Source organism: Hyaena hyaena, unplaced genomic scaffold, assembly GCF_003009895.1.
Source record: "Hyaena hyaena isolate Hyena2069 unplaced genomic scaffold, ASM300989v1 scaffold_456, whole genome shotgun sequence".
NCBI lineage: Eukaryota > Metazoa > Chordata > Mammalia > Carnivora > Hyaenidae > Hyaena > Hyaena hyaena.
Window position 1 is genome coordinate 446,387 of NW_024081087.1, and position 26,954 is coordinate 473,340.

The 26,954-nt window shown below is 56.6% G+C and overlaps 1 protein-coding gene across 1 annotated transcript; it reads left to right on the forward strand.

Annotated features, from left to right (window-relative positions):
• The first annotated feature begins 56 nt into the window (after nt 1-56).
• On the forward strand, nt 57-17,929 carry MS4A10 (membrane spanning 4-domains A10). The gene is made up of 12 exons (XM_039253539.1): nt 57-206; nt 1,289-1,344; nt 3,153-3,340; nt 4,365-4,475; nt 6,192-6,275; nt 6,475-6,710; nt 7,124-7,243; nt 8,337-8,393; nt 9,917-10,048; nt 11,215-11,325; nt 12,954-13,072; nt 17,802-17,929. The coding sequence occupies exons 1-12, from the start codon at nt 57-59 to the stop codon at nt 17,803-17,805; spliced, it is 1,368 nt and encodes a 455-aa protein (XP_039109470.1). The 3' UTR covers nt 17,806-17,929.
• The last annotated feature ends 9,025 nt before the right edge of the window (nt 17,930-26,954 follow it).

Genomic DNA, 26,954 nt, shown 5'->3' on the forward strand with positions numbered 1-26,954 from the left:
TGGGCGTGGGTGGCCGTCTGGAATAGGTGCATCAGGCTTTCCTAGTCGCCGTCGGCATGGCAACGTGGAAGGAGCCAGACGGGGAAGGAGCCCAGGGTGGGAGCTACCAAAACCAGCTCAGGCCCCGGACACCCCAAGAGCCTGGTGCCACGCTCAGGGGGCAGAGCCGGGACAGGCTGCGGGGCTCCACCGGACTGACTGATACGGTTTGTGGCCTGGGTCCCGGGTCACACACGTCAGAGGTACCAAGATGTTCCTGAGATGGTGGGAATAACCTGAACGCTGACCAGAAGTTTGACGCCCAGTAGGCAGCAAAGGCCGGGCGAGAGGCGCTCTTTGTGCCACACGGAAGTCATTGCAAAACCGTACTTACTGCCCAGGGCTGTGCAGGGTCACCGCGCTGAGCCTCAGGGCCCCCCAGTGGGCCCCAAAACCTCACACGCCTTCATGGTTTAGTTGTGGCCTGGGATCAGAGTCTTTTAAAAAAAATTTTTAATGTTTTCTTTTTTGTTTTTTGAGAAAGAGAGAGAGAGACAGAGTGTGAGCTGGGGAGGGGCAGAGAGAGGGAGACACAGAATCCGAAGCAGGCTCCAGGCTCTGAGCTGTCAGCACAGAGCCTGACGCGAGGCTCAAACCCATGAATGATGAGATCATGATCTGAGCTGAAGTTCAAAGTTGGACGCTTAGCCGGCTGAGCCACCCACATGCCCTGGGATCAGTCTTTTTAAAGAGTCCTTATCTTTTAGAGATAGATACAACCCTGTTTACAAATACAGCTGTGGGATGCTGGGATATTGCTTCCCCACGGAGGTGGGGGAAGATGGCCAAGGTCAGCCATGTTTATTTGGGGGGGGGGGGAGGGCAGAGAGAGGGAGAGAAAGAATCCCAAGCAGATTCCACACTGTCAGTACACGGCCCAGTCGGGGGCTCGAACCCAGGAACCATGAGATCATGACCTGAGCTGAAATCAAGAGTCAGACACTTAACCGACTGAGCCCCCCAGGCCCCCAGAAAGATATTTTTAAAGGCTCCACCATGACTCTATGAAGACTTACAATCTTCTTTACCCCATCTGTCCCACACTGTAACCATTATGTTGTCAGTGTTTGATTTGCAGCTGTAAAGAGGGTGCAAAGATTCCTATCTGCCTGGGTTGTGGAATGGGGAAGATGTTGATGGCTCGTAACTGCTGGGCGTGAAGCAGAAGGCGGGGCCGGGAGGGAAAAGATCCAAGGTCTAATGTTATAAAGATGTTGTGATCTTCTGTTGCCATCTCCGTGGGGCTCAGGTGGATCCAGAGAGCAAGGCATGGCCGGAAGCTTCGAGTGGAGGTCCCAGGGCCAGGTGAGTGGTCCCCCACAGCAGGGATAAGGAGGGGAGTGTCTTCAGTCAGATGCTATAAAAGCAGAGCCTGAGACAAGGATTTTGTGTGGCTGGTTTATGAGGGAGTGCTCTCCGGAGAAGAGCAAAAAGCCAGACGGGCAGGTGAAGCAACCCAAGGACAGATGTGGTTTCAGCTGACCGCTAGCTTCAGCCTGATCCCGTGTCAGGGAGCACAGGCTTAGTCCCACCCTGAGGCACGGGGGCTGTCCTCTCATACCGCCCCCATGCCGGTCCGTCATTGGCTGCAGTTTGGGAGAGCAGTTAGGAGCCTTTAGCACCAGCTATTATAACAGTTGGCAATGAGTGCCCCACCCCCCAGTAAATGGGAAGCAAGGGCAGCAACAACATCCACCCCAAGGGGGGACTCACTGCCTAGAACCCATTTGCCTCCAATCACTGACCATCAGGGCTGGGAGGGGCCGCAGCCATTTCCGTTCCAATCCCAGAAACCCACACAGTGTGTGTACACACACACACACACACACACACACACACACACACACACACACTGAGGAGAAAACCGAGCCCCAAAGAAGGGAAAGGACTGGCCCCAGAGCAGGCAGGGCCAGTATGAGAATCCGGGCCTCCATTTCCTGCTGGCCCCTGGGCGCCTTGCTGGCGCCCCCTCCCCGCCCCCCGTACTCCAGCACGCTGTCCTGAAGCACTAGGGGACACGGCTCTGGCTCACCCACAGCTGCTTTCTAACCACAGCCACGAAATCCGACCCTCTACCGACGGCCCCCAGACGCCCACAGGCCCCTCTGTCACACGGCGTGACTCAGTATCTCTCAACTCCTGCCTTTCTCTGCTTGACACATGTGCGCGCGCACACACGCATGTATATACACACATGCACACACATACGAATGTGCATACAGGTGCCTGCACACAAACACACACGTGCCCACACACATGCACACATATACATGTTCACATATACGCATATGCACACATATGCGTGCACATGCATACACACATATGCATACATATACACGCATGCACAAACATACGCATGTGCACAGAGTGTGTGCACCCAAATACACGTGTGCACATACACATGTGTGCGCACATATACACACTCTCACATATGCACATGTGCATACACACATATGGATAATATACACATGTGCACATGGGTGCCTGCACACAAATACACACATGCCCAAGCACCTACATGCACACATATACACACATGCACATACACATATGTGCACACACATATGCATGTGCATACACATGCACATGTGTGTGTTTGGGTGCATACACATATGAATGCACTCCTATATGCACATGTGCGCACATGCACGCATATACACGTGTGCACATATGCACACATGCATGTGCATGCATGTACACACGCACACATGTGCACACGGGGCATGCACACACATACACACGTGCCCACACATATTCTGGCACGCATATGCACATGTGCACACACATGCTCACACATATACATGTGTGCACACATGCATGCGCAAACATGCACGTGCACACACATGAACACATGCACATATGCATGCTCACGTGCATATATACATGTGTACCCACACATATACCCACGTGTTCGCACATGCACATGGGCACATATACACCCATGCGCACACATGTATATGCGCACACATACACACACACATGCCTCACACACACCCCTGTCCTCCAGGCCTCCCCAGCACAGACTGATTGGGGCCGCGGGTTTCTGTCTGCTCCACCACAGACCTCCTGTGGTCAGCTCTCACCCACGGTTCCTCGGTCCCTGTGGTGTTCAGCTCACACTCCACGGATGAATCTGAGACCACCAGTTCAGTCCACCCGGAAGTACTCTTCTTCCCTCGCCACACCTTCCCCCTACCCCAGGAGCTCTCACGCCCCTGCCCCGTGACCAAGCCCCAGCATGAGGACAAGATGGGTCAAGTCTCCACAGAGAAATGGACGGGGACCAAGTGGAGCCTGGGTGGTGAGACTGCAGGCATGTGTCAGGCTGACGTTTACTGAGTGTTGCTACATTGCAGACGTTACCCCTTTTAATCCTTACAACACCCCACCCCCCAGGCCCAGGAGAGGCACTGGCACCCCACCCCAGTGCCTGTGACAAGGAGATAGTGAGATGAGTGAGATGTCATCAACCCGCCCAAGGTCCAGGCTCCCGGGAACAGGGCCAGGATCTGACCCAGACTTGCCCCTGTCCAGCGGTCATGATGGGGTCCACTCTGCTGGGGGGTGGGGGGACCTTGGCCCTTGTCGGCCCTGCCCTCCAGGAACTGAAGGAACAAAGGGAACCTGGGCCCTGGCTGGTTTCCCTGGAGACGCCGGGCTGGCTGGGCCTCAGCTGCCTGCAGGACAGGGGAGGAGCCAAGGCCATTGCCCCTTGGGTCTCTGGCTGCCCCCCACCCCCACCACAGTCAGCCCATCTCCACCCAAGCAGCTCTGTACCAGGTCCTGGAGGAGCGGGACAGGGGTGAGGAGGGGTGGGGGGCCATAGCGTGCAAGCCCTCTAAGGGCTCGTAGTCCATGCCCTGCTTGGAAAGGGGGAAGCTCACAGCAGACAGTCCCTCTGGTTCCCCAAGTCCCGCCCTCAGCACCCCTCCCTCCTGGTGGCAGGCTATCCTGCAGCGGCCCCCGTCCCATGGGAGAGTCCTTTGAAGTTGGAAGTGATGCCTAGAGATGGCGGTCCAACCCCCACCCCCACCACACACGATGTGCACAGAAGGCCAAAGGAGGGCAAAGAAGGCCAAAAACCCCTAGAAACCAAATGTTTGCTTGTTTAAGGCCACTTTGCCCAAAAGCGTTGCCCACAGAACAACTGCAGAGTCGACGGACTATGAGAAAAAAGCTGCCACAACCAATTCAGTGTGGGGAATGCCCTTAGCGTTAAAATAGATGCTCCCTGGCAAGAATTCTCAGGGCCATCGCTATGCCAAAGAGGGCGAAGTTGGCATCCAGGATTTCCCATAATATCCCTTCGGCTCCTTATCCGTCAGGATCCATGGTCCATGGAATACGCTCTGAGAAGGGATACCCTTCTCAAACACAACCCCTGAGGGCATATCTGAACCCATCCTGCGGCCACATTCTGGAAAGCGAGAGCCCAGGTATGAGGCCCATCTCCAGGGACTGAGTTCCCATGATCTCCCCGGACAACCTGGTCCGGCCAAGACCCCTCTGCCAACAAGTTTCCCTTCTTCCGTGCTCCTCAGTCGTGTCCAGGCTCAGATCCGAGCTCCGTCTTCCCCAGTGAACCAGAGAAGTCTAGTTGCGACCCGTGGCTAACTGGATAGGTCTCTGCCACCAGCTGCGCCGCCCCCCCGCCCCCCCCCCCCCACCGATCCAGCCGACTATGTCAGAGGGACCCTGCAGGAAATGCCCGGAAACGAGAGAACAAATTCCCAAGTGTAGGTGGGCCAGGCCCCCCCAAAAGTGTCATGCATCAGTGTGTCTCTGGGCTCAGCTGCTGGAAACACCCCACCCCCACCCTCCCCGCTAATTCGGGACCGTAACTCCCGGCCAATGGAGACATTTGTCAGAGGGCCCAGCCCGGGCTGAACAGTGGTGTCGGACCACACACAGTCCCAAATCTCAGGCGCTTTCTTGCTGCGTGACTCCGGCCAAGGCCTTGGACATCCCTGAGATTCCATTTCTTCGTTTACAGAACGGAGCCGACTTCCCAGGGACTGAGGGACTAGTCACAGAGCCTAGCTGTCAGCCTAGCACAGAGCCAGTGCTCCCCAACCCTGGGGTCCTGTCTGGCCCTTTGGCCCTTGGACACTGTCCTTCTCTTTCCTCCCTGTCTGGAACTGAGCGATCCAGGACACTTGTCCTTCCCAGGCTCCCCAAAGCTCTTTCCACCTCCTGCTTTCCCCACCCCCACGGCAGGAAGACTGCAAACATGGGGGTGCTCATGGGGCGCCTGAGTGGCTCAGTCGGTTGGGCATCCGACTTCAGCCCAGGTCATGATCTCACAGTTCATGAGTTCAAGCCCCTCATCGGACTCTGTGCTGACACTCCGGAGCTTGGAGCCTGCTTCAGATTCTGTGTCTCCCTCTCTCTCTGCCCGCCCCCCTCATGCTGTCTTTCTCTGTCTCAAAAATAAACATTTAAAAAATGGGGGTGCTCAAACAGGATCTCTGAGCTCATGCAGCTGGAATTAAAATTGAGAATTAAAATGGAAGGGAATGCACCCCTTTCTTTGTACCAGAAAGAGTAAGAACAGCACACTTACGCTGCTCCTGAGCCCCATCCCTGAGGAGAACCATCTCCTGCCTTGATTTCCATAAACAGACTCCCCTCCCCTCCCAACCCCACCTCACTCTCGTTCTCCTGAGAAAGACCAGCCTTTCTCACCGAGACACCAGGCAGCCCCCAAGCCCTATGCACCCCAGCATCCATCACCAGCATGGTGACCAGGCCCCTCAGCCCCTCAGCAAGTGGTGCTTTCAGTCCCCTGCAAGGTTTTCTCTCAGCCTCTTTCTCATGCCTGTTAAAACATCCAGGACATTTCCTTTTGCTCCCTGAGACAACAGTGCATGAAGGAGTTAAGCCCACACACTTGGGAGCCAGTCTGCAGAGGCCAGTCATTTCCTGACTGTGTGACCTTGGGCAAGTGGCTTAACCTCTCCGAGCCTGTCTGCAAAATGGAAGCAAGCACAGAATTTACCCCCAGTTAATGCATGTAAAATGCTTACCCAATGCCAAGAATAGACAAAATGTTTGTCAATGTTGACTCATTGTTAAATATTGACTTCCTGGCTCAGTGTTGGCTTATGGAAGGTTCTCGGCAGAGACTTCCCCTCCATCCTCTTTCCCGTCAGGAGGAACCATCATTGCCAGTTCGGGGGTCTTCTGTGTCACGATGGCTGGCATGTTTGACCCTTTCTTCTACCCCAGAAGGAGCGGTGACCCTGCAATGCCACAGGGGCTATAAGTGGCCATGCCTCCCCGTCCCCAGAAGCCAGGCTGTCCTAGGCCAAACCAAGCTCAGGGGTTACTGAGCAGGGCAGACTGTTCTGTAAGGCCCTGGCTCAGAGAGCAGAGGTGACAGTCACTGACTCGCACCAGACATAAGCCTCAGAAATGAGATCGGTTCTGACCCAGCCTCCCTCTGTCGTCTGCAGCCAAGGTCGTTGGCCCAAGTCCTGGACGCAGAAGCCTACGGATCAGCCAGCAGGATTCCCAGACCGGAATTGAGGGGGGTCCCGCCGCAGCAGGCCCTCAGCCCAGCCCAGCCGGTCCAGAGATACCTGCCCCAGCAGCTGAGCCCACCCGGCTTCCTGCCTCCCAACTGGCACCAGGAGCCCAGGAAGAGGAGCAGCCTTCTCAAGGAGCTGGGCGTGAGTACCCACTTCCTGGGGCCCTGGGGGTGGGGGAGGAGGACACTGGGGAGCCTGGAGGAGGGAGGGAGATGAGAGAGCCTCCAGCTGCCCTGCTCGAATTGAAAACCCTCCCGAGGGGTGGGAGAGGCTGTCTACACCTGTCTACACCCGCACCAACACTGGCTCAGTGTCACTCACAGGAAGTCATCAACAGAAGTCTCTCCCGCTTCCCTTCTCTTCCCTCCCCATCCCGCACCCCACCCCCGGAGGGACAATTACTTGATTCCCGGCTGCCTTTCCGAGGAGCCAGTCCTTCCCCGTAGACCCACCAGGATCCCTTAGAAGGTGGGAAGCAGACTGGGATCCACTAGCTGGCGCAGGTCACCGACAGGTGCCCCAATGGTGGCTCCCTGTTCCCTCCTGCCCCCCAGGCCCTCCATGTTGTCAACGCCCTGCTGCACGTGTTCTTTGGGAGTTACTTGGTGACTGCTGTCGAGAGTCTTCACCTGGTGGTGCTGAAGTCTTGGTACCCATTCTGGGGGGCTGCCCCTGTAAGTAGGTGCCAAAACATGGGCTGGATGCGGGGTCTGCGGGCAGGCCTGGGGAGACCCTGGCCTTTGGGACCGGATGTAGGGTGGGTCAGAATGAGCTACTAGGAGGGAAGCAGCTGCCAGCTCCTTTCTCCAGGCTCCCTGCCTCTGCTTCTGTTCTCTCAGTCCCTCCCTGGAGGCCCCGTCAGGCCTGCATCTCAGGGGAGCACCCCCAGGCTCTCTGCAGACTCCCCTAACCCAACACGTGCATCCAGCAAGGGGAGGGCGAGCATGAGCAGGGGGCGCCTTCCCCGGGCTTCCGGGCAGCCAGGCTGCCTGTGGACCCAGCGACCATCCCTGGTGCCCACGGCTCTGTCAGGGTGTGAGAGTGTGGATGGCGCGGCTCATGTCCTCCCAAGGCCAGCGGCCAGAATGGGAGATGAGGGAAGACGGGCACACGCTGGGTCCCGGAAGCTCCCCACAGCATCCTCCCCACCCCTGGGCCCCCAGGAGCCCTGCACACAGGCTGAGTCCCAGCACCACGGAGCCCTCTCGGCCAGGCGTCCTGACCCCCGACTGTCACGTCGGTCCACTGTCCCCGGCTCTGAGCGTTCAGCGCTCGGCGATGGGACCGTCTCCCCACGCAGCGCCGATTCCTCCCTGTGGTCCCAGCGACTGGCACACAGTAGGCACTCAGCAAAGTGTTGAAGGAATACTTGCAGAAGGCGACCAGGGACCTCAGAATGAAGAGCTGAGAACTTCCACACCGCAGGATTCGGGAAAGGAGAAAGGGTCAGGGTGGATAGCACAGCTGATCCCAGAGGAACGGTTGGGGCCAGAAAACTGGGGGCCTTGGGAGGCGCCGGGGGGGGGGTACATCTGGGCACTGGGCACAGCTGCATCCCAAGTGTGGGGCCTTGAGTGCACACGGAAGACCAGCATGGCCAGAGCAGCCCCGGGAGGGGCCACATGGCGGCCAGGGGGAGCTCCTTCGTCTCGGCCACCAGCCAGCCACCAGAGCTCGGCTTTCTCAGAGAGTAGCCAGAAGAGAGCGAATCTGTGGGTTTCGGGGAAGCCCGACCTCTCTTGTGACTGTTTCAAATCTGGCCTGCAGTTCCTCATTTCAGGGATCTTGGTGATCACGATGGAGATGGTTTCGAAGACTTATCTGGTAAGTGGGAGCGCTGAAGTCACTCCCTCCCGTGCCAGGCCCCGCCCAGCTTTGCCAAGGGCGTCCGTGTGTGGTACAGACTCAGGAGGCCGTTCTCCGGGATGTGCTGGGAGCACGCACGAGGGTCCCCGAGGCCTGCCCCTCCCCCACTGCCCTTCCTCCGCCCCAGTTCCGTCCTCATGTCCGGCCTGTCTGGCCTCGTGTCTGCCCAAGCCAGTGTCCGCAGTGCAAGTCTGATCCCTCCCCTCCTCGGCGCCCGGCTGCCCCCGCTGGCCTCCCGTATGAGCAAGTCCGTGTGGCCGGCAGGCCCTGGGCCGCTTTCCACCTGCTTCTCACCTCCCAGAGACACGACAGGCCAGACACGGCTCGGTCCTCCTCTGCTCTGTGCTTTCCGCGGAGAACCTCGCCCGCTCCCGCTGCGCATTCTCGTCCCGCCTTGACTTACCCCTGATCGTTCCTCAAAACTCAGCATCCGCGCCCCATCCTCCTGGTAGTCGTCCCCGACCTGCTATGGCTGCCCTCTGCGTCCCCACAGCTTGATGGACTGACCCGTCCCCGCATCTCTCTCCGGTACACTAAGCTGTGGGGGCAGTGGGCGTCTGAGCACCTTCTTAGCACAGCCCGGGGCGCCCCGGGGGTGCCCAGAGTAGACACACCGATGCGAGACTGGCCAAGTGGACTGACGTTGGTGACAGACGGACCATCCCTACCCCCTCCTACCTCATGGCCTCCACCCTCTGCCCCACAAGCCCTGGGGCCACGCCCACCTTAGAGCCTCAGGCTGGGCTGGGCTGTGGCTACGCCCTGCCTTCTCTGGAGGCAGAGAGCACAGGGCGGTGTGGTGCCATTTGCCCGCAGGGACAGGGGATGCGTGGCAAAGGCCCGCCATTCCTCCAGGGCTGAGCCCCTTTCGGAGCCGGAAGCCTCCCCCTTCCTACGCCTGAGCGTAGGGAGGCTCCATGGCAGGGACGCCCATTGTGGGACAGGTTGGAGTTTCCCTGTGTTCACACTCTGTCCATCACCAGGGTTTGTTCTTGATCGGAGGCTCTTGGAATCACCCAAGACGGTGATGAATGGGGGCATTTCAGGGACCGTGACAGGTGGGGAAGGAGGCAGACCCAGAGTGAGTGAGCACAGGGCACCTCCGGGGCTCCTCATGCTCTAGCCTATGGAGAGGGGGTTGGGTGAGGGGCCATTTGGACGTCCAGTCCCTGACCAGGCGACATATGTGATGCCAGGATGATGAAGACCGGCTCTGAGAGAGGGAGACAGTGCTGGGAACATCCTTCTTCAGCACAACATCTGTGGACGGGGTCCCCCAGTCCTGTCCTGCAGAAGGTGAACGCCACCTGGGGCCCCCTCGTGGTCAGCTGTCTCAGAAAGTCATGTTTAAATGAGAAGCCTCAGGTCCAGAAACAGGCAGAGTCTTTCCTGAGGCCACAGAGCAAGCGCCTGGCAGGCCTCGACACAGTCCAGATCTGGGACTCTAACTTTTGGACATTGGTTGTGACTTTTGCTTGTAGAAGATACTTTGCCTGACGGCCCACGGCGTCAGCTTCTTCTGCGTGCTGGCGGGCCTCTTTGTCATCGCCAAAGACCTCTTCCTGGAGAGTCCATTTGATTTCCCGATCTGGACACCGTACCCCAACAGCACAGTGAGTGCCCCGTTCCCGAGGGCCCCCTGTGTCCCCGGGGGTGCTGCCTTGGGCTTGGCCAGGAGGAGGTGTCTGGCTCTTGGGAAACCTTCCTGAGCCCAGGCACTGCAGCTGAAGCCCTCAGCCAGTCCGTCCCCACCCTGGCCCTCCCAAGGCCGGGTGCAAAGAGGGGTGCCGGCTTCTCACTGGTCAGCATCAGGGAGCCACGTGAGGCCTCGGGTCCCTGAGTCCAAGCCCACTTTTCAGATAGAGCAACCGAGGCCCAGAGGGGAGAGGGACCCATGTGAGGTTGAGCAGCAGGTAGGCAGCAAATTCAGGACCACGTTCTAGAACGGCCAGTTCCCTGGTCAAGGCTCTATAAATAGCACAGCCCCGGTGACCCCACTATGGGGGAGCCTCACAGCAGCCTTGCAGAACAGGCCGAGTCTACTTCATTACCCCATTTTAGGGGAGTGAACACTGAGGTCCAGAGAGGCTAAATTAGTAGACCAAGGCCACACAGCAAGTATCAGGGGTGCAGTGAGGATTCAAAACCAGGCCTACAACTCTGAGCCCAGGGCCCTTTCAGCGCAGCGTGGGGCCCCTGAAGCAGAGGTGGGCCAGACACCCCACGTGGTGGCTGCTGGCCTCTGGGCCAGGTTCGTGAAGATGGTGGTTGGCTATTCCTTATTGAGCTCCCCCATGCACACACATGTGCAGGTACACCGGCAGGCCTACACATACACACACACACACACACACACACACACACTGTCCAAATGCTCATGCTCTATGAGATGTGGTCCTAAGCCCAGCTCCTCCCCAGCAATAAAAAAACGCTCCTTCTCTCTGAGCCTCAGTGTCCCCATCTAAGTGGGGGACACTATGAGATGGCCCTGAAGGCCACCTGCAGTTCCACCAGAGAACCCACAAGATTCTCCAGCCCTTCAACATCTGGCAAGTACTCACCGAGGACCCATGGGTGCCAGGAGGTGGGCGTAGAACATCGACTAAGAGGTGCCCAGTCCCAGCCCCGCAGAGCCCCACCAGGCCCTCCCCAGGCACACCTGGCAGCTGAAGCTCTTTGCTGCCCCCTGTTGGCTGGGTCTGACACACCTGCGCCCGCACAAGGGGCGCAGATACCCAGAGGCCCCTCCCTGTCTTCCTCCCTTCCCCACCCCCTCCAGGTCTACATCCAGAGGCTGGAGCTAGCTCTGCTCTGTTTCACCTTCCTGGAATTCTTCCTGCTGAGCTCCACAGCCATCACAGTCTGCAGGGAGGGCCACCGGTCTGCAGAGGTGAGGCCCTGGGGGACCGCAAGCCCTCCAGAGACAGGTGGGGACATGAGGCTGGGGGGGTGGGGCAGGGAGGGGTGTGGCTGAGCACGTGCTCAGTGGGGCCACAGACAGAGGTGAGGCCACAATCCAGCCAGGGAGACAAGGCAGCGGGGAACAAGACCATTCGAGGTGAAAATTGCAGAGTCACCAAGGAGAAAAGGCCTGCGGGCCATGGAGCTGTCACAGGGAGATGGCCTGAGCCGGCAGGATTCCGACTTGCAGGCAGGGTGCAAGAAGGGACCTCCAGCAGAGACAATGTCACGGACACTGGCTTGGGGCCAGGACAGGGAAGGCCAGGAGAGCTATAGCACGTTCTGGGGTTTGGCTGTGGAGGGAGTAAGCCGGGGGGGCGGGAGTTCTACAAGACTGAGCATTTCAGGCTACAGGCACTTCTGCTGTTGAGCACTTTAGAAAAACATAACTTGAAGCTTAAAAAAAAGCAACCAAAAAACCCATAACTTGATTTAGCTTAATCTTCTCAACAGCCCTTGGAAGTAGGTACTTACCTTCCCATTCTAAAGATAAATAAACTGAGGCCTAGAGAGGTTCCTTCACTTCCTAAAGTCAATCAGCTCATAAGGACATCCAGGATTCAGTCCGAGGTGGGTCCACCCCACAGCCAAGCCCTCGCCCACCTGGGGGTCAGCAGAACGGCAGCCTGGGCCCAGATACATTCTGGAACAGACTAGCTTCTCCCCACGCCAGTGACCCTGTCCCTGACCAGAAGTGATTTTTCTAGGTTCATTTCTTTAAAGGAAAAAAGTTCGCACTGTAATCTGAACTTTCGAACACTAAAAGCACACGATCCCCGCCATCCTGCGAGTTCAAGGCTCCGATCTTTCCACATGTGTGCCATCCGCTTATGGGGTTTTCACCGGGCACAGATAGCAGTATGTGGCCCTGAGCTTTATCGGGCCCCACGCTGGTTGTCCTAGTTACTGCCCAGTTGTCTGGCAGGAAATCTTTTCGTTAAGACGTCAGAGAGCCAGAGGGGCCTGGAGTCCCTGAGACCAACGTTGAGGCCCCTCCGCGGCTGCGGAATCCACAGTAACTGCTCCCAGATACCAGCATCTGCGAGTGCCGGGCGCTGTACTGAACGCTGCGTTGCCCATCACCGTGGCAACAAATTATCACTAATTCTACTCTCCCATGTTGAAGAGGAAGAATGAGGCCCAGCAGGGTTAAGTGACTCCCCACTGTCGCACAAGCAGTGAGTGGCCAAGCCGAGCCTCCCTCAAACACCTCCATGCCCTCCTCTGCCTGAGATAACGGTACCAGGCACAGGCTTGGCAGGACCATCGTCACAAACAAGTGGTGGGGACAGGGCAGCAGTCACCGGGGACACTGTCAGCACAGCCCCTGGGATGTGTTCTGGCCAGGAGGGACCCTGGCAAATCAGCTGGCCCGGCCCCCTCCTCGAGAACAGGGAGGGGGAGAGAGGCACACACTGGCCTTCTGAAAGTCCCTCCATCTCTCGAGCTCAGTTTCCCTATCTTTGCGGGAACCTCGAGACTTCCCGTGGGTAAGGGCTTTGTGGTGGCCACTCACTCCACGAATGTCAGCAGCAGGGACGGCGGCTTCTCTTGCAGGAAGATGACTTGTCCCTTGTTCCGGACACATCGTTGGGGTTCAGGGGGCCATCGATGAGTCCTCCACCATCCTACCAGGACGTGACTCTGGGTGCCATGTCAGACAAGCCAAAGCAGAGGTGAGGAGGTCCTGGGCTTCCCCAAACTGTCAGGATTCACCCCACCAAGTCCCTTCTCCCTGCACAGTTCCGAGGAGGCAGTTGCCAGAAAGGGGCAAACGGTGCTATTGGTGGAAACACCTGCCCCGTGCTGGTGGCCGAGGTCGAGGCGGCCCCCATCCCTGGACGCACAGGAGGGACCTCCGGGCGCCACCCCTCCCCCGTAACACTTCAGCTCCTCAGCTGGACCAGAGCACGGCCAGGTGCTACCCACCCAGGAACAGACCCCGGCCCCCATCCACCCTTCTACCCTCCCTGTCCGCCATCCTCCAGTCCATGGTGGGCACACGGGGAGCTTGTCCATGTGGGGCTGTGGGGTGAGTCACAGAAGGGAGCCTCAGAGCTCAGGAAGGAGTGGCCTTCAGACTCAACCTCCCGAAAGATCTCTGGGGGAGTGTGTGTCAGAATCCCTGGATTGGGGGTGGGGCAGGCGGGGCGCTGAGTCAGACAGACTCTGGGACCAGTTCTTCCCCACACACTGTTAACGCATCTCTCTGACTCCCTGGGCCTCAGTGTCCCCATCTGTACCATGAGGGGCAGGTAGGTGAAGGGATCTGGGGCCTTGCAGCTGGAAAGCTGGGAGATAGGAGTCAGGTTCTGGGTTCCAGTTGTGATATCCAAGGCTCCAGGTCCACACCGGCCTGCCCCGCTGAGCAAGACGGGTGAGGGAGAGCCGCCTTCTCCTTCCCTGAATAGTCTTCCCAGGACAGTCCGTGGCTTCTGTGATTTCAGACTGTATTCTATTCCCCTTGTGTTTCCATAAATTGATTTTTTTGCTCGCAATGTATTATTTGAGAGGGTTACTTTGTATCAGCAACAAACAGGAAGCCAGTATCTTTCCATAAAAAGAGGCAAAGCACAAAAGTAATGGAAACACTGTGAAAAGAAACGACACTAACTTGCCACCCCACCCCTGCGATCTCAGCTACCGCTTCTCCGCCTCTTGCTCACTCTGCTCCAGCCACCCTGGCCTCCTTGAGGCTCCACTGACACCGCAGGCCCACCCTTGCCGCTGAGCCACCCCCTTGCCCTTCCTCCGCCTGGACTCTCTTCCCTGGAGAATCACGGCACTCGCTCTGCCCAAGAGAGATTGGGCTTCTGACTCTGGGCCACGGCTCGTGTCATTTGCAACCTCCCACCGATCTGTGATGTAGGTTCTGTTGCGATCCCCGTCTCACGCAGGCTCAGAGATGTTAAGCAAGCTTCCCCAAGGCACCCAGCAAGTAAGCCGCGCAGCCTGGCTTTGGCCAAGCACTCTGGCTCCACGCTGACGGGCTGCCTCCTGACAGCGCCCACACGTGGCGACAGGGTGGCCTCTGCTCTCCAGGAGCTCTCCTCTCACTGGTCAGATGAGACTTGCCTGTACGACAGCCACCACACTGTCCACACAGCAAAGTCGGCCCTCAAAGTCCACAGGAACCCCATCTTCCCAGATGGGCCATTTGCAGCTGCCCAGGATAGTAGTCCTACAAAACCCCAGTGTGTAGAGATGCCCTTGGGATCCCCAGGCCTTGCAACTATTCCTGGGGTTCAAGGTTATTTGAATTCTGTCGTCACTTCCCTTGTTGCCACTCCTGGCTGTCACCTCTGGGTTCAGTTACTGACTGGCCTGAAGCCTTTTATCTCTGTTTCTGTTCCGCTGCTTCTGTGGGTTACAGCTGGCTTTGGGGCAGAATGTCAAGTGGAAGTCCCTGGGCTTGGACGAGCATCAGAGAGCCCAAAGCCATGCAGATGTCTAGGACAAATGCTTAGGACAAAGAGCCTGAAGGAATGAAACTTAAGGCTTGGCCATCTGGAGACCCTGGGAGCAAATTCCAGCTCGGGCAGTAACTTACTCTGTGACCTTGACCCAGCCCCAGCCCCTCACGGGGCGTCAGTTTCCTCATCTGTAAAATGGGAGGTTGTACTAGATTGGTGGTATGCTTTGATCATCAATCAATGAAAAAGGTAATACAGTGATTAAACTGGAGTGTCAAGTTTGGACACTTCCTCTTTCTCCATCTGTATCGTCTCGTGCATGCGCGTCCACACATATGCACACTTACATCTCCGTGTAAGCTTTTATATTGAACCATCTGAAAGTAAGTTGCAGACACCATGACCCTCCGTCCCTAAATTCTTCCCCCTGCATTTTTTCCTAAGAATGTGAGCATGCTGCATAATCACAATAGTATAATCACACTAAGAAAATTAAAAATAGTTCCAGAGTGGGGCACCTGGGTAGCTCAGTCAGTTGAGCATCCGGCTTCGGCTCAGGTCATGATCTCACAGTTCATGGGTTCAAGCCCGGCAATGGGCTCTCTGCTGTCAGCACAGAGCCTTCTTCAGACCCTCTGTGTCCCTCTGCCACTCCCCCCTCTCAAAAATAAATAAACATTTTTTTTTTTTTTTTACTGCTACCCTGTCCATATTTGAATTTCTCCCAAGGTACCAAAAATGTCCCTTATTGCACTTTAGGTTAAACCTGGACTCAGTCAAGTTCATGTATTTTATTTGTCCCATCACTTTGTTATCTAGAACAACCCTCTCACCTTTTCCTCACATTTTTTAAAAGAACAGCTATCTGCAGAGCATCTGTTTGTTTCCTCACAGTGTCCTTCCCTTACCTCCCAGCTTCCTCTTTCTTGTCACCTGGCAGTGACCCGGAGGCCTGGGTCGATGCAGAGTGAACGGAGACCACTGGGGAGAGCTCCCCGGGGGCGGCGCGGCGCCTTCTCACTGGTCATGTCTCCAACTCGGGGACCTGCTTGTCCCTCAGTGAGTAATCCCAGGCTTGGGGGTCGCTGTCACAGCTCGCCACTGCCACTGTCATTTTTTTATACCTGCTTTTCCTACAGAGTTGTTGTCGTTAAGAAAACCAACAGCTCACATCACTTATCAAAGAGGAAAATGTCTAAATGGGTCTTTCTGTAACAGCTGAATGTCTAGTGTACAGAACTCTCAAATGTCGTAAACACTAAGTTGACAGTCCTATAGTGAATGCAGTGATGTAAACTCATGTTCTTTCTTCTTAAAAGTTTCTTTATTATCGTAGGCCACGTGTAAAGGAAGAGTAACTGGAAATGGTCCTGAGGCTTATATGATTACCAACCCCAGAAAGGGATTCATGAGCCAAGGGGCCAGGGGACGCTGGCATCGATGCCCCTGAGGTCATCGGCGAGTTCTAGAACTTTAGGTTTCTGTGACAATGAGCAAACAGAAAAGGTGTCACGGTCCACAGCCAGCCTCAAGATGCAGCTGCTTAGAGATGTCAGCTCAATGGCCTTGGGGTGCTCTGTCCCCTGGGTCCCCACAGGGTGTGAGGCCTTTCCATCCCCAGTGAGGACACCGCTGACTACCCCCCGAGCCTGGGGGACCATGCGTGTCCTGGTGGGCAGGGGAGGGCGCAATGCTAGGGGGGACAGAAAGCTCACTGGACTAAGAACTTCCTGTACCACTCACACATCATGGAAACGAGCCTCCATTTTCTCATCTGTAGAATGGGAATGGTCGTTCCTTCCCCATGGAGTGGTAGTGAGGGTCAGAGAAGACTGTGGATGTAAAAGTACCAACTCTGTGTTCCCCGAAATGTGAGACCCGGTCAGGGACGGTGTGGGATCCAAGAACATGGTGATAAAGAACATCAGTGCACGTGTGGAGGGAGGAATTTCCTTTTCAATCTCCTTCAATCTCTTGGATTTCTTTAAAGAGAAAGTCTCCATTTGGGACTGCTGTATCTTTAACGCCTGCCTAAAACCAGCGAACGTCCCTTCACGGGGAGACAGCAGACCTCGGGCAGTGAGCATGGCCTCAGCCAGAACTTAACCACGTGGGTCCGTTTTCCCGGGGTTTATGTTTATGGCTGTCTTCTACTGACAGCAAGTGACACTGGGTTCCCAGTTATGGCCCTGATTCAATGTGTTCTTCCAGGACACGTATTTAAGTCAAAACAAAGCAATGATGGGTCCAGGTTCCTTGAGGGAGGAGACGAAACGCTCTAAAACTGTAGTGATTGTGGCACAACTCTGTGCATGTGCTAAACATCATTGAATTGAGGAAAAAATTATAAAAAGAAAGTCCACTTAAAGAAGCCCATTAAATATTGGTCCAAGACACAGATGGATCCATAAAAATTGCGAAGGTAGAGCTTGAATGACTGAAGTCTGGGAAGCAAGGAAAGTAGGCCTGCTCACCCCACCCTGTTTACAGGAAGGAAGCGGGTTTGCACTCTGTGGTTGGGTTGAGACGCTCACTTGGACCCTTGAAACTGATTCGACCTCCTAGCCTTATGGAACTTTTCTTCTTCCATGGGAGATTCTTCATGGGTGATCTCACTAACCCCTCGTGTGGCAGATGGAGGAAACTGAGGCCCAAGTGACTCAGCAGGCCCTAGACTAAGATGAGGCTGGAGCCCGAGTCTGGGGCCCTTGCCCCACTGCCCATGACATGCCCCCACCCCACCTTCCCTGGGAGTCTAGGGAATGAGGCCAGCAGCTGTCTGCATCCAGCCCCAAGTTCCTGTGACCTACAGTGTCATCCGGTCCATAGGACAGTCCCCAAAAACCTTAACCCCATCCCTACCCCAGGAACATCAAGAGAAGCCTCAAAGCCATGTCCTTCTCCCCCTCCCCCCCCACCCCCCCGTGGATCCCTGTCCTCAAGGCAGGTCATGGAAGTATCGTGCTCATTTCCTCCTTCTTTCCTTCCACAGGTGAAGATTGATGCCCACCGTGCTGTGTCTGGAGGAAGACCACCAAGAGCAACCACAACACAGTCCTAGCGTCTCTGGGGTGGAGCCAGGCACAAACGATCACACAAATAAATATGCAACTGCTGTAAGGGGGACAGGTGTTGTGAGGACTGTGATAGGGACCCAATCCGGAATACCCCCCGGGGTGAGGCAGAGAAGGATAGTCCTCTCCTCTGGAGGTTGTTTTCGTGGAGGCCTGAAGGCTGCCCAGCGCTGCCGGAGGGGGATGGGGGGACAGGCCGAGATCTGAGGGGACCCTGCATTTCTTCCAGGCCACAGCCTTGAGCTTACTGGGCTGAGCTCTCCCCCACCCCCAGGGCTGTGACCAGACCACTTCCCTCCCTGCCTCCACATGCTTCCCCACCCTCCTGTCGCCTTGCATGCATTGAGTAGCAAACTGCCTACTATGTGCCAGGCCCCTGAGCACCCGGAGCTGGACACGGTGACCTGTCAGTGCTCGGCCAGGGAATCAGAACCAGGGGGAGACACACAGAGAATTGTTGCAAGGCACTTGCAGGGGGGGGGGGGCAGGCTGGTATACCAAGGGCGAGGCAGGCTGGGATACCATGGACCGGCGGGGCAGGCAGGGGTACCGTGGGCAGGGCAGGCGAGTGTGCCGTGGGCGGGGCAGGCACCAGGTGGGCCACGTGGGATCTCCCAGGCCCCGCCCTGAGGCCACCATCCACCTTCTGCCATCCACCAGGAGAGCTTCCTCTTCATAAGGAAAGCTCCACTTCTATTCTCTAAGCCTTCCACTGATTGACTCAGGCCCACCCAGGTTATCGAGGTTAAAGCCCATTCATTATGGGTTCAGTCAAATCTACAAACTGCCTTCATTGCAACACCTAGATTGGTGTTTGATACGTGGGAACTAGAAAGAGAGGCAAAAAGGCCCCTCTGCGGGGTGGCTGTCGCGAATGGAGGTAAACACAGGACCACACAGGGGACTCAGGACCCGCAGGTCGGGTGTCAAGGGAACGTGGGGGCGGGGCGCTCAGGGAGGAGCTGCAGGAAGGTGAAATACTTGAGCTGGGCCTCCAAGGCAGGAACAGCGCCCTGTATGGGGAACAGCATAGGCAAAGGCATGGGATGAAGGAAGCAGGAAACAGTTATAAAATAACAAATGGAGGGTGTTCCCTGGTGGCTCAGTCAGTTAAGCGTCCGACTCTCGGTTTCCCCTCAGGTCATGATCTCTCAGTTTCATGAGTTCAAGCCCCGAGTCAGGCTCTGCTCTGCGCTGGCAACATGGAGCCTGCCTGGGGTTCTCTCTCTCTTTCCTTCTCTCTCTGTTCTCCCCCCACACTCATGCTGTCTCTCTCAAAATAAATAAAGAAAGAAAAGAAAGAGAAAGAAAGAAAAAGAAAAGAAAGAAAGAAATTACAAATGGAATTTCCAAATACAGAAAAGAACCTCTCTTGACAATAAACTATTTGTAAAAAAAATAAAATAAAATAAAATAAAGTAAAAAAAAAAAAAAAAAAGAAAAGAAAAGAACCTCTCCACACGGGGGTTAAGCATCCACAGTCAGCAAGTAAAAATCGTTGCTGGGGCTGAATGTCTGTGTCCCCACCCCCCACCCCCACCCCCAGCCCAGATTCCTATGTTGAAACCCTAATCTCCAGTGTGGTGGTGTTAGGGGGTGGGGCCTTGGGAGGAAGTTGGGTAGCAACTGGGGGGTCCTCCTGACTGGGACTAGTGCCCTCTCTGCCACAAGAAGGTTCAATGAGAAGTGGCCGCAGGCAGGCCAGGAAGAGGACCCTCCCCAGAACGCCACCGCGCTGGCACCAGGCTCCCAGACCGCCAGCCTCTAGAGCCATGAGAAACAGACGGTGACGGTGTGAGCTGGCCAGCCTATGGCAGCAGCCCAAGCAGAGTAAGACAGTCTTTGTCAAGGGGTCAAAGTCACAGAGGGAATTGTCCTAGAAAATCCTATAAATTACTCACAAAGTTCAAGAATACAAAACAGACCAACCGGAGGGGCAGCACACTGCATCCCACGGAGGCTCACTCCCGGGCATCAGCTGGCAGAGAGGAAGGTGACGGGCGCCCCCTCGAATCCGAGTCCTAACTTTCCTCTCCTCCAGCTCCTGGAGCAGGGCAGCTGCGAAGGCACAGAGCGTGAATAGTGAAAACCCGAGGTGGTTAAGTGTCACATTGAGGGACTGCTCTGGGCTGGCGTGAGGGGCCTGGATCATGGGTCAGAGACTGTCAGGAAGGCGGTACCCAGGGGACAGCGCACAGGTCTGACTTGGATCAGAACACCTGGCAGCCTCTAAATTCGGCAGACCTCTCCCCCCTCCCCCACCCCACACCCTACCTCCAGTGACTCACACTTACCTGGTCCAGAGCAGCCGTTCCCACTGGCAATGTCTGGAGACATTTTGGGTTGTGGAGGCCAAGGGTAATGCCCCGGACAGCCCCTAACGCCAGTATTGCCACGGTTGGGAAACCGAGTTAGAATGAGGCTGTAGGCCATAGGGACCCATCGATTCGTGTTCTGGAAAGACCTCTCTGCGACCACAGTGTGCAAAGTCGGGAGAATGTCCCCTCTCAGTGGGAGCCAGCACTTACACCTCTGGCTCATCAGACCGGGTGCAATGAGAGGCTTGGCAATTGAGAGCTTCTTGCCTGTTTAATCCTGCCCAAGTGTGGATAAAGACCCTCCTCACGGTCAGTCTCCCGCCCTGCTCTGGCCGGGCCCCTCAGGCTCTCACGGAGGTTAAGTGAATTGTCCAAAGTGACACAGCAGGTGTGAGGCAGGGCGGGGGCAGGGCTGCGTGTGGACCTGAGGAGGGTGAGACCTCAGACACCGCACAGGGCCCCTCTGCCCCGGAGCTTCCCGGGCCAGCAAAGCCAGGCCCAGCCCACCTGAACAGGCAGGAGCCAGGGGCTTCATGAGGACGCAGGAAGGTCACAGACACTGGCGAACAGAGGGCTAAGGTCAGCAACAGCAGGGTTGGCGGCAAAGTGCACAGAGGAGGTGGGTGCACCCCAGAGAAGCAGAAGCAGCTATGGAGCAAAGATTCCAACATCAGGAAGGTAAAAAAGGCCCAAGAATGTGTGTGTGTGTGCGCGTGCATGTGTGTGTGTGTGCGCACACGCGCGTGCCCGTGCTTGTGTGGGCATCTTACCCTGCCACCTATTCTCTTCATCCCAGTGCTGTGGGTGCAGCGCCCACTCACACACAGTGACTTTTTCTCAGAGAATGATTTCGGGGAAACGTGGGCAGGCGCTGGGGGAAATGATCAAAAAAGACATGCCCACCAGTTGACCGTGAGTGAGCCCCCGCGCCCTTGGAGGAGCCACCCTCCCTCTGACCCCAGACAAGCCTCAGATGTAAGTTCCCTTTGGTGTTATTAGAATGGCTGCCCTCAAACCTGGGGGAGGGGGGCTGCCTCTTTCTTGGGTCTCCCCCTGCCCTTTGCACATGGGAAATCTCCCGAAAGGATTGTGAACCTGCAGCCAGTAAAACATTCTATGGTGTCCTCTGGGACAGATATTTCCCTCCAGTTTTGAGGCGAGGAAACAGAAGCTCAGAGGGGTCCACCGACTCACTCATATGTGGGAGTCGAGACACCAGTGCAGAGGCTCACAGCCAGGAGACCTCACTGGGGCCGCGTGGAAACACACCCGGGGCCGGGGTGGGGGTGGGGGGCCTGAGGGGTGGATGTGCTGCTGCATTCTGCCAACTGGCCTGAGTGTGTGTGGGGGGGGAGTCACCTGAAGGGGGTTCTCGAGGCCGTGATTCCCAGGCGCCTCACCTGGAGATGCTGAGGCCCCAGTGCCGGCGATTTTTAGCAGGCACCCAGCTGATGGTTGTGATCAAGCAAGACTGGGCGACAGGGGCTGGGAGAAGGGAGAAGGTGGCAGCTTGGAGATGTGGTTTGAGCAGGGACCAGGCAGTGGGACTGAGCGAGGCCCATCTGGAGCAGTGAGAGGCTGCAGGCTCGGAAAGAGAACGAGCCATGTTACAGGAGCGGAGGAGGCGCCTGGGCTGCCGATGGGGGGCCCCACGGTCAGGTGAAGGCTCAAAGCCGCAAGCCTCCGACTCTGGGGGTCTCCCAGCTCTCTGTTCCTGAGCTCACTTGTAATTTGAGGTGTTTGGGGTTTCTGTCGTTTGTTTTTAGTACCCCCCTTTTTGCAAAGGGAGGCAGCATGAGGCAGTGGACAGAACACGGGATGTGGGGGGCAGAAGGTATGGGGGCCAGCATAGACCCACCCGTTTACATCCATCTGACCTGAGCAAACTGGGACATGATACTCCCAGCCCTTCACAACTCGGGGATGGTTAGTGATTAAGCAGGGGACCCCACCTGAGGGAACTTGAGATGCTACAGAGACAGGTGTGAGCTGCGGAGCTGGTGGCGTTATTCACCAGCCTGGCAGAGCAGGAGGGGAAGGGCAGGGGGGAGGGGGATGGGAGGGATGCCCTAGGGCAGGAACAGCTCTGGTCCTGTGGCCAGCTGTCCTGACCTGGAAGTCAGCTTCCATCTTTATGGTGTGACCCAGGCAAGCTAGTCCTGTTTCCTGCGAGTGCAATGGAGATTGGGTTTATGGAACTGTAAAGGCTTGCTGGTAAGCCTGAGCCTGGTCCAAACCCCACCCCCCCACCTGCTTCAAGGGGTCCCTGTACCCGCCTTCCCCGCCAGCATCCTCCAGCCGCAGGTGGCAACTTCAGCATGTTTCAGCGCATGTGTGTTTGTGAATTGTCCAGCGTACAAGTATTTAATTTACACAAACGGCATTGTGACATCTCGCACCACTTCTGGCTTTCAATTCCTACTCAGTCCCATTTAAGATGCAAACATATTACTCTCTGCAGGCAGCCAGACCTTTGCTTTTAACGGCTACAAATTACATGCACATAAACACCCATGCCTTATCAATGTCCTCTCCGGGTAGAGCAGATGGGGAAACTGAGACCCAGAAAATGGGGATTTGCTTGGCAATGTGTTGCCTCATCCTTGGATGACATAGGTGTGTGCCCAGGCACTCCATGGAGAGGATGTCTGAGACGGCAGGCTCCAAGACCCCAGGCCCAAGTCCCTCCCACAGGCTGGAGGCAGCCGGGCCCCCAGCCCAGTTGCCCTTGGAAGCCAGTGCATCAGTGGTGACAAGCCAGGAGCAGCAGCCAGTGATGTCCCCTCCTCCTGAAACCCCAAGGATGTCATGGCAGAGCCCAGAGGAGCCCTCCCTGCAACCTCACACTCTGGAGACCTCCTGCCCCAGCAGGAAGGAGCCCTTCTTCCGGGGACAGCCAGCCACCTTGGAAGTAAGTGGCCCACTCAGTCCCCACAGACCCTCCTCCCTGCAAGGTAGATATGAAACAGCCACCACCAACCCCAGCAGCTATGGAGTGGGAGGAGTTATACGGCCAAGGGCATATTCCAGCAGGAAACTTAGAGCAGCCAGAAAACAAGACAGATCTGCAAGGCTTTGTCCCTGCATGGCCTCCAGCTTGGAAAAATAACAGAAAGCCCAGGGCTGCCCCCGCGTCCTGGACGGTGGCTTCTTGAACCAGTGGGGTGACCACCTCCTGGGTCCCCCTGGGCAAGCAGTCAGCTTTCCACTGGTTGCCCTTGACTTTCCTTTTCTGACATCCCACCTGCAGATGGCCCTCCCCACCATGCCTGAGTGGGTCTTGGTCAGTGGTCCGCGAGTGTGAGCTGAGGATGTCTGTCCAGCACTGATGCCGCAGGAGCAGTTGAGCCACACGTTTGAACCCTAAATCACCAGCTGGGGGCTCTGAGCCTCTTTCCGGAGTGGAGGCTCCCTTACCTTGTTCATGGGCAGAGAAGGATAGAAAGAGCAGGGAGAGAGCCTAGGGGGAGCTACGCCTCTTGGGGGACACTCAAGGGCAAGATCACGGTGCTGCTTCTCAGGGTCAAAGAAGCCTAGAAGGGTGCTGGTCACACCTTGGACAAATGACCATGAATTTGGGGCAAACAGCCTAGACAACGCAGCCTTCTGGAAGACGAGGCTTAAACCACCAGGATGCTTACACCGACCACAGGACATGGCGAGCTAGGAACAGGCTTTGGGCTTGGGCACGGGCAACGGTGCCTGTCTCCCCAGGTTCTGACGGCTCCATGGTCTGATGCACACAGAGGGCTTGGCACACTCGGAGCCTGGCACCTTGGAGGTAACCTACTTGCTAGTTGATAATATCTCATGAAGGAGGACCAGGCTGAATGCCCAGAATGGTCCTAACCCAAGGCTTCAAGAGGTCTACACACCTGTGGTGCCCAGCTGGGGAAGAGGGGCCCCGGGTCCACTTCTAACTGGCTGTGTGCTCTTGCCAAGCCTCTGTTTCCCTCGCTGCCAAGTCAGGAGGTGGTTGAGGAGTTTTGTCCAAGATCCCTTTTGGCAGTGACATCCCAACAAAGGTCTGCTCAGCTCTGACCATTTAAATCCTCGAAAGACAAAGCCCTTCCAGGGACCAGAGGGGTTTGGCTCAACCCCACTCCCACCCCCACCCCCACAGGCCCTGCAGACCCTTGTTGGCTTTCTTCACGTCTGGCTGTGGCCCCAAACTTCGTGGAGTTTCTCACCACTGGTACCTGCTGGCCGGGGGAGTGGTGGTAAGTACCCTGGAGACCCTGCCTGGGGGTGGCCAGGGGCGGGCTTTCTGCGGAACCAGCAAGGGCTATGGGGGCCTGGGAACTCTTCTCCCTCCCTGGGACCTTGAGGGAGAGAGTTTGAGTCTGAACTGGGGGCGAAGATGCAGGATGTAGAGCTGTCCTGATCTCCGTGGGAAGATCTCATTCACCCCACCCTACACACCCCTGCAGGGCTGGGTGCTCCCAACCTGGGCTCCTGGGTGATCAGCCAGAGGCTGCCGCTGTTTCCTTGCACGTGGGGTGGGGGAGGAAGGGAGCAGCGGACAAGGGTCCCCTGACCCAGTAGGTTCAACCCAAGGAAGAAGAAAGGTGAGGCTCCTGGGGTGGGGTGGGGGTGGGCCCACCTTGGGCACACAAGTCTAGAAATACAGCCCCGCAGTGAACCCCCCCAGGACTTAGAGACAGACACCTGATTTCTAGACCCAGATCTGTCACCTCCCAGCCCTTGGTGGCTTAGTCTGAGACAAGGGAACAAGCCGCCTAAGGCCCTTCACCTTTATATTAGGAGACGGGTCCTTCCTTAAAGTGTCGTCCACAAACCAGCAGTGCTGGCATCCCCTGGGGGCGGGGGGTTAGAGATGCAGAATCTCACACTCCTCGCCCCCCTGCCCCGACCAACTGAATCAGTCTGCATTTTAACGAGCACCTAGGCTACTTGTAGGCTCACATAGTTGGAGAAGTAGCGGACGAGGGACGAGGGACCTAGGAGTCTTCAATTGTCACCTTCTAGAATTCCATCCTACCAAGCTCCGCAGAGCCTGGTGGGAGACCTTGCGCCCTTCTCTGTTGTCATAGCCCTGTTCCTCCCTGCTAAGTGGCCACATGGTGATGAGCCACAGGTGTCCACCCTCAGGGTAAATCCTTCACAGATGGCAAAGTTTCCAGCCAACTTCCCAGAGCAAAGGTTTTCCCAGGGGGCGGAGCCACCGGGATTCTCCAGGACCATGAATCTTCCTGCCTCTCTCTCTCTGCAGTTCTTCGCCGCAGGAGCGGCCCCTCTGATCGCCACGGCAAATTGCACGATTCCTAGGATGAGTTTCTCAGCCGCCACCTCTATCTACCTCCAGGCACAAAGCATCCTGGGAAAACTCACAGGAAGGTGGATCCTTGCGGGAGCCTTTCCACAGGATAGGGAGGAGGCGGAGGGGGACGGGTTCTCAAACCTGCCTGCCTGCAGTGGGACACCTGATTGCCCGCCTCCCCCGTGGGAGCCTCCCGCACCTGTGGCCGTCAGTAAATGTCCCCGTCCTCCACGCCTTCAGTACAGCAGAGCCCTTACCGCGGCCGCCATGTTGCCCCTACTGGGACAGGCTGATGCAGAGCCATATGGCATGAGCCCTGCTGGGCCAGAGCTTTGGAGGACACCAGAGCAATGACTTTGAATCTAGGGAAGAAAGATGGTGTGTCCATCTCCTCAGGCTGCCAGAATGTATTAGACTGGGGGGGCTTCGAACAACAGAAATTCATAGCCTCACAATCCTGGAGGCTAGAACCCCCAAATCAAGATGGTGGCAGGTGGGGCACCTGGGTGGCTCAGTCGGTTAAGCGTCCGACTTCGGCTCAGGTCATGATCTCACGGTTTGTGGGTTCGAGCCCCACGTCAGGCTCTGTGCTGACAGCTAACTCAGAGCCTGGAGCCTGTCCAGATTCCGTGTCTCCCTCTCTCTCTGACCCTCCCCTGCTCATGCTGTCTCTCTCTCTCAAAAATAAATTTAAAAAAAAATTAAAAAAAAATGTTTTTAAATGGTGGCAGGATCCCGTTCTCTCTGAAGGCTCTGGGGGAGAATCCCTCCTTGCTTCTCCCGAGCTTCTGGGGGTTGCTGGCAACCCCTGACATTCCCCGGCTTATGGCCGCATCCCTTCAACCCCTGCCTCCTTCATCCCATGGCGTAGGGTCTCTTCCTTTCTGATAAGGACACTAGTCATATTGGACTAAGGGGCCCCCCGAATCTACTATGACCTCATTGTAACCTGATTACAGCTGCAAAGACCCTATCTCCAAATAGGTCCCTTTCACTTCCATAGGAATTCAATGTATCTTTTTGGAGGACACAGACCCACAACAGACGGCAGGTGGCTTTTATATCAATGCCCGCTCTGGTGGATTACAAGGATTGATGAATGCCATCTGCTATGGTAAGGGAAGGAGGGCCCAAATGTGTGTCCCCTGTGCCATTGGCACCAGAGCGGTCGGGACCAGCAGCAGCTCTTGGGGTCTGTGACCCCTGGGGTCCACAGTCAGAGCAGAAAAGTCCTCCTTACCTCCAGTAATCAGCTCCTAGTCCAGGGAAGGTCAACAGTTCTCCCCAGATCATAGCCCATGAAGGAAGCCGGTGACTCCTAGAGCATGTGAGGCCAGCACCCTCCCTTGCTGGCTGGGTGGTGACAGATGTTCTCTGATCTCCTGGGCAGGTGAAGGTCAGCACAGGGCTGAACTTGGTCCGCTTGTTGCACGCCAGCCTCCTTGGTGGCGGAGCTGGCTGCCAGCAGCAGG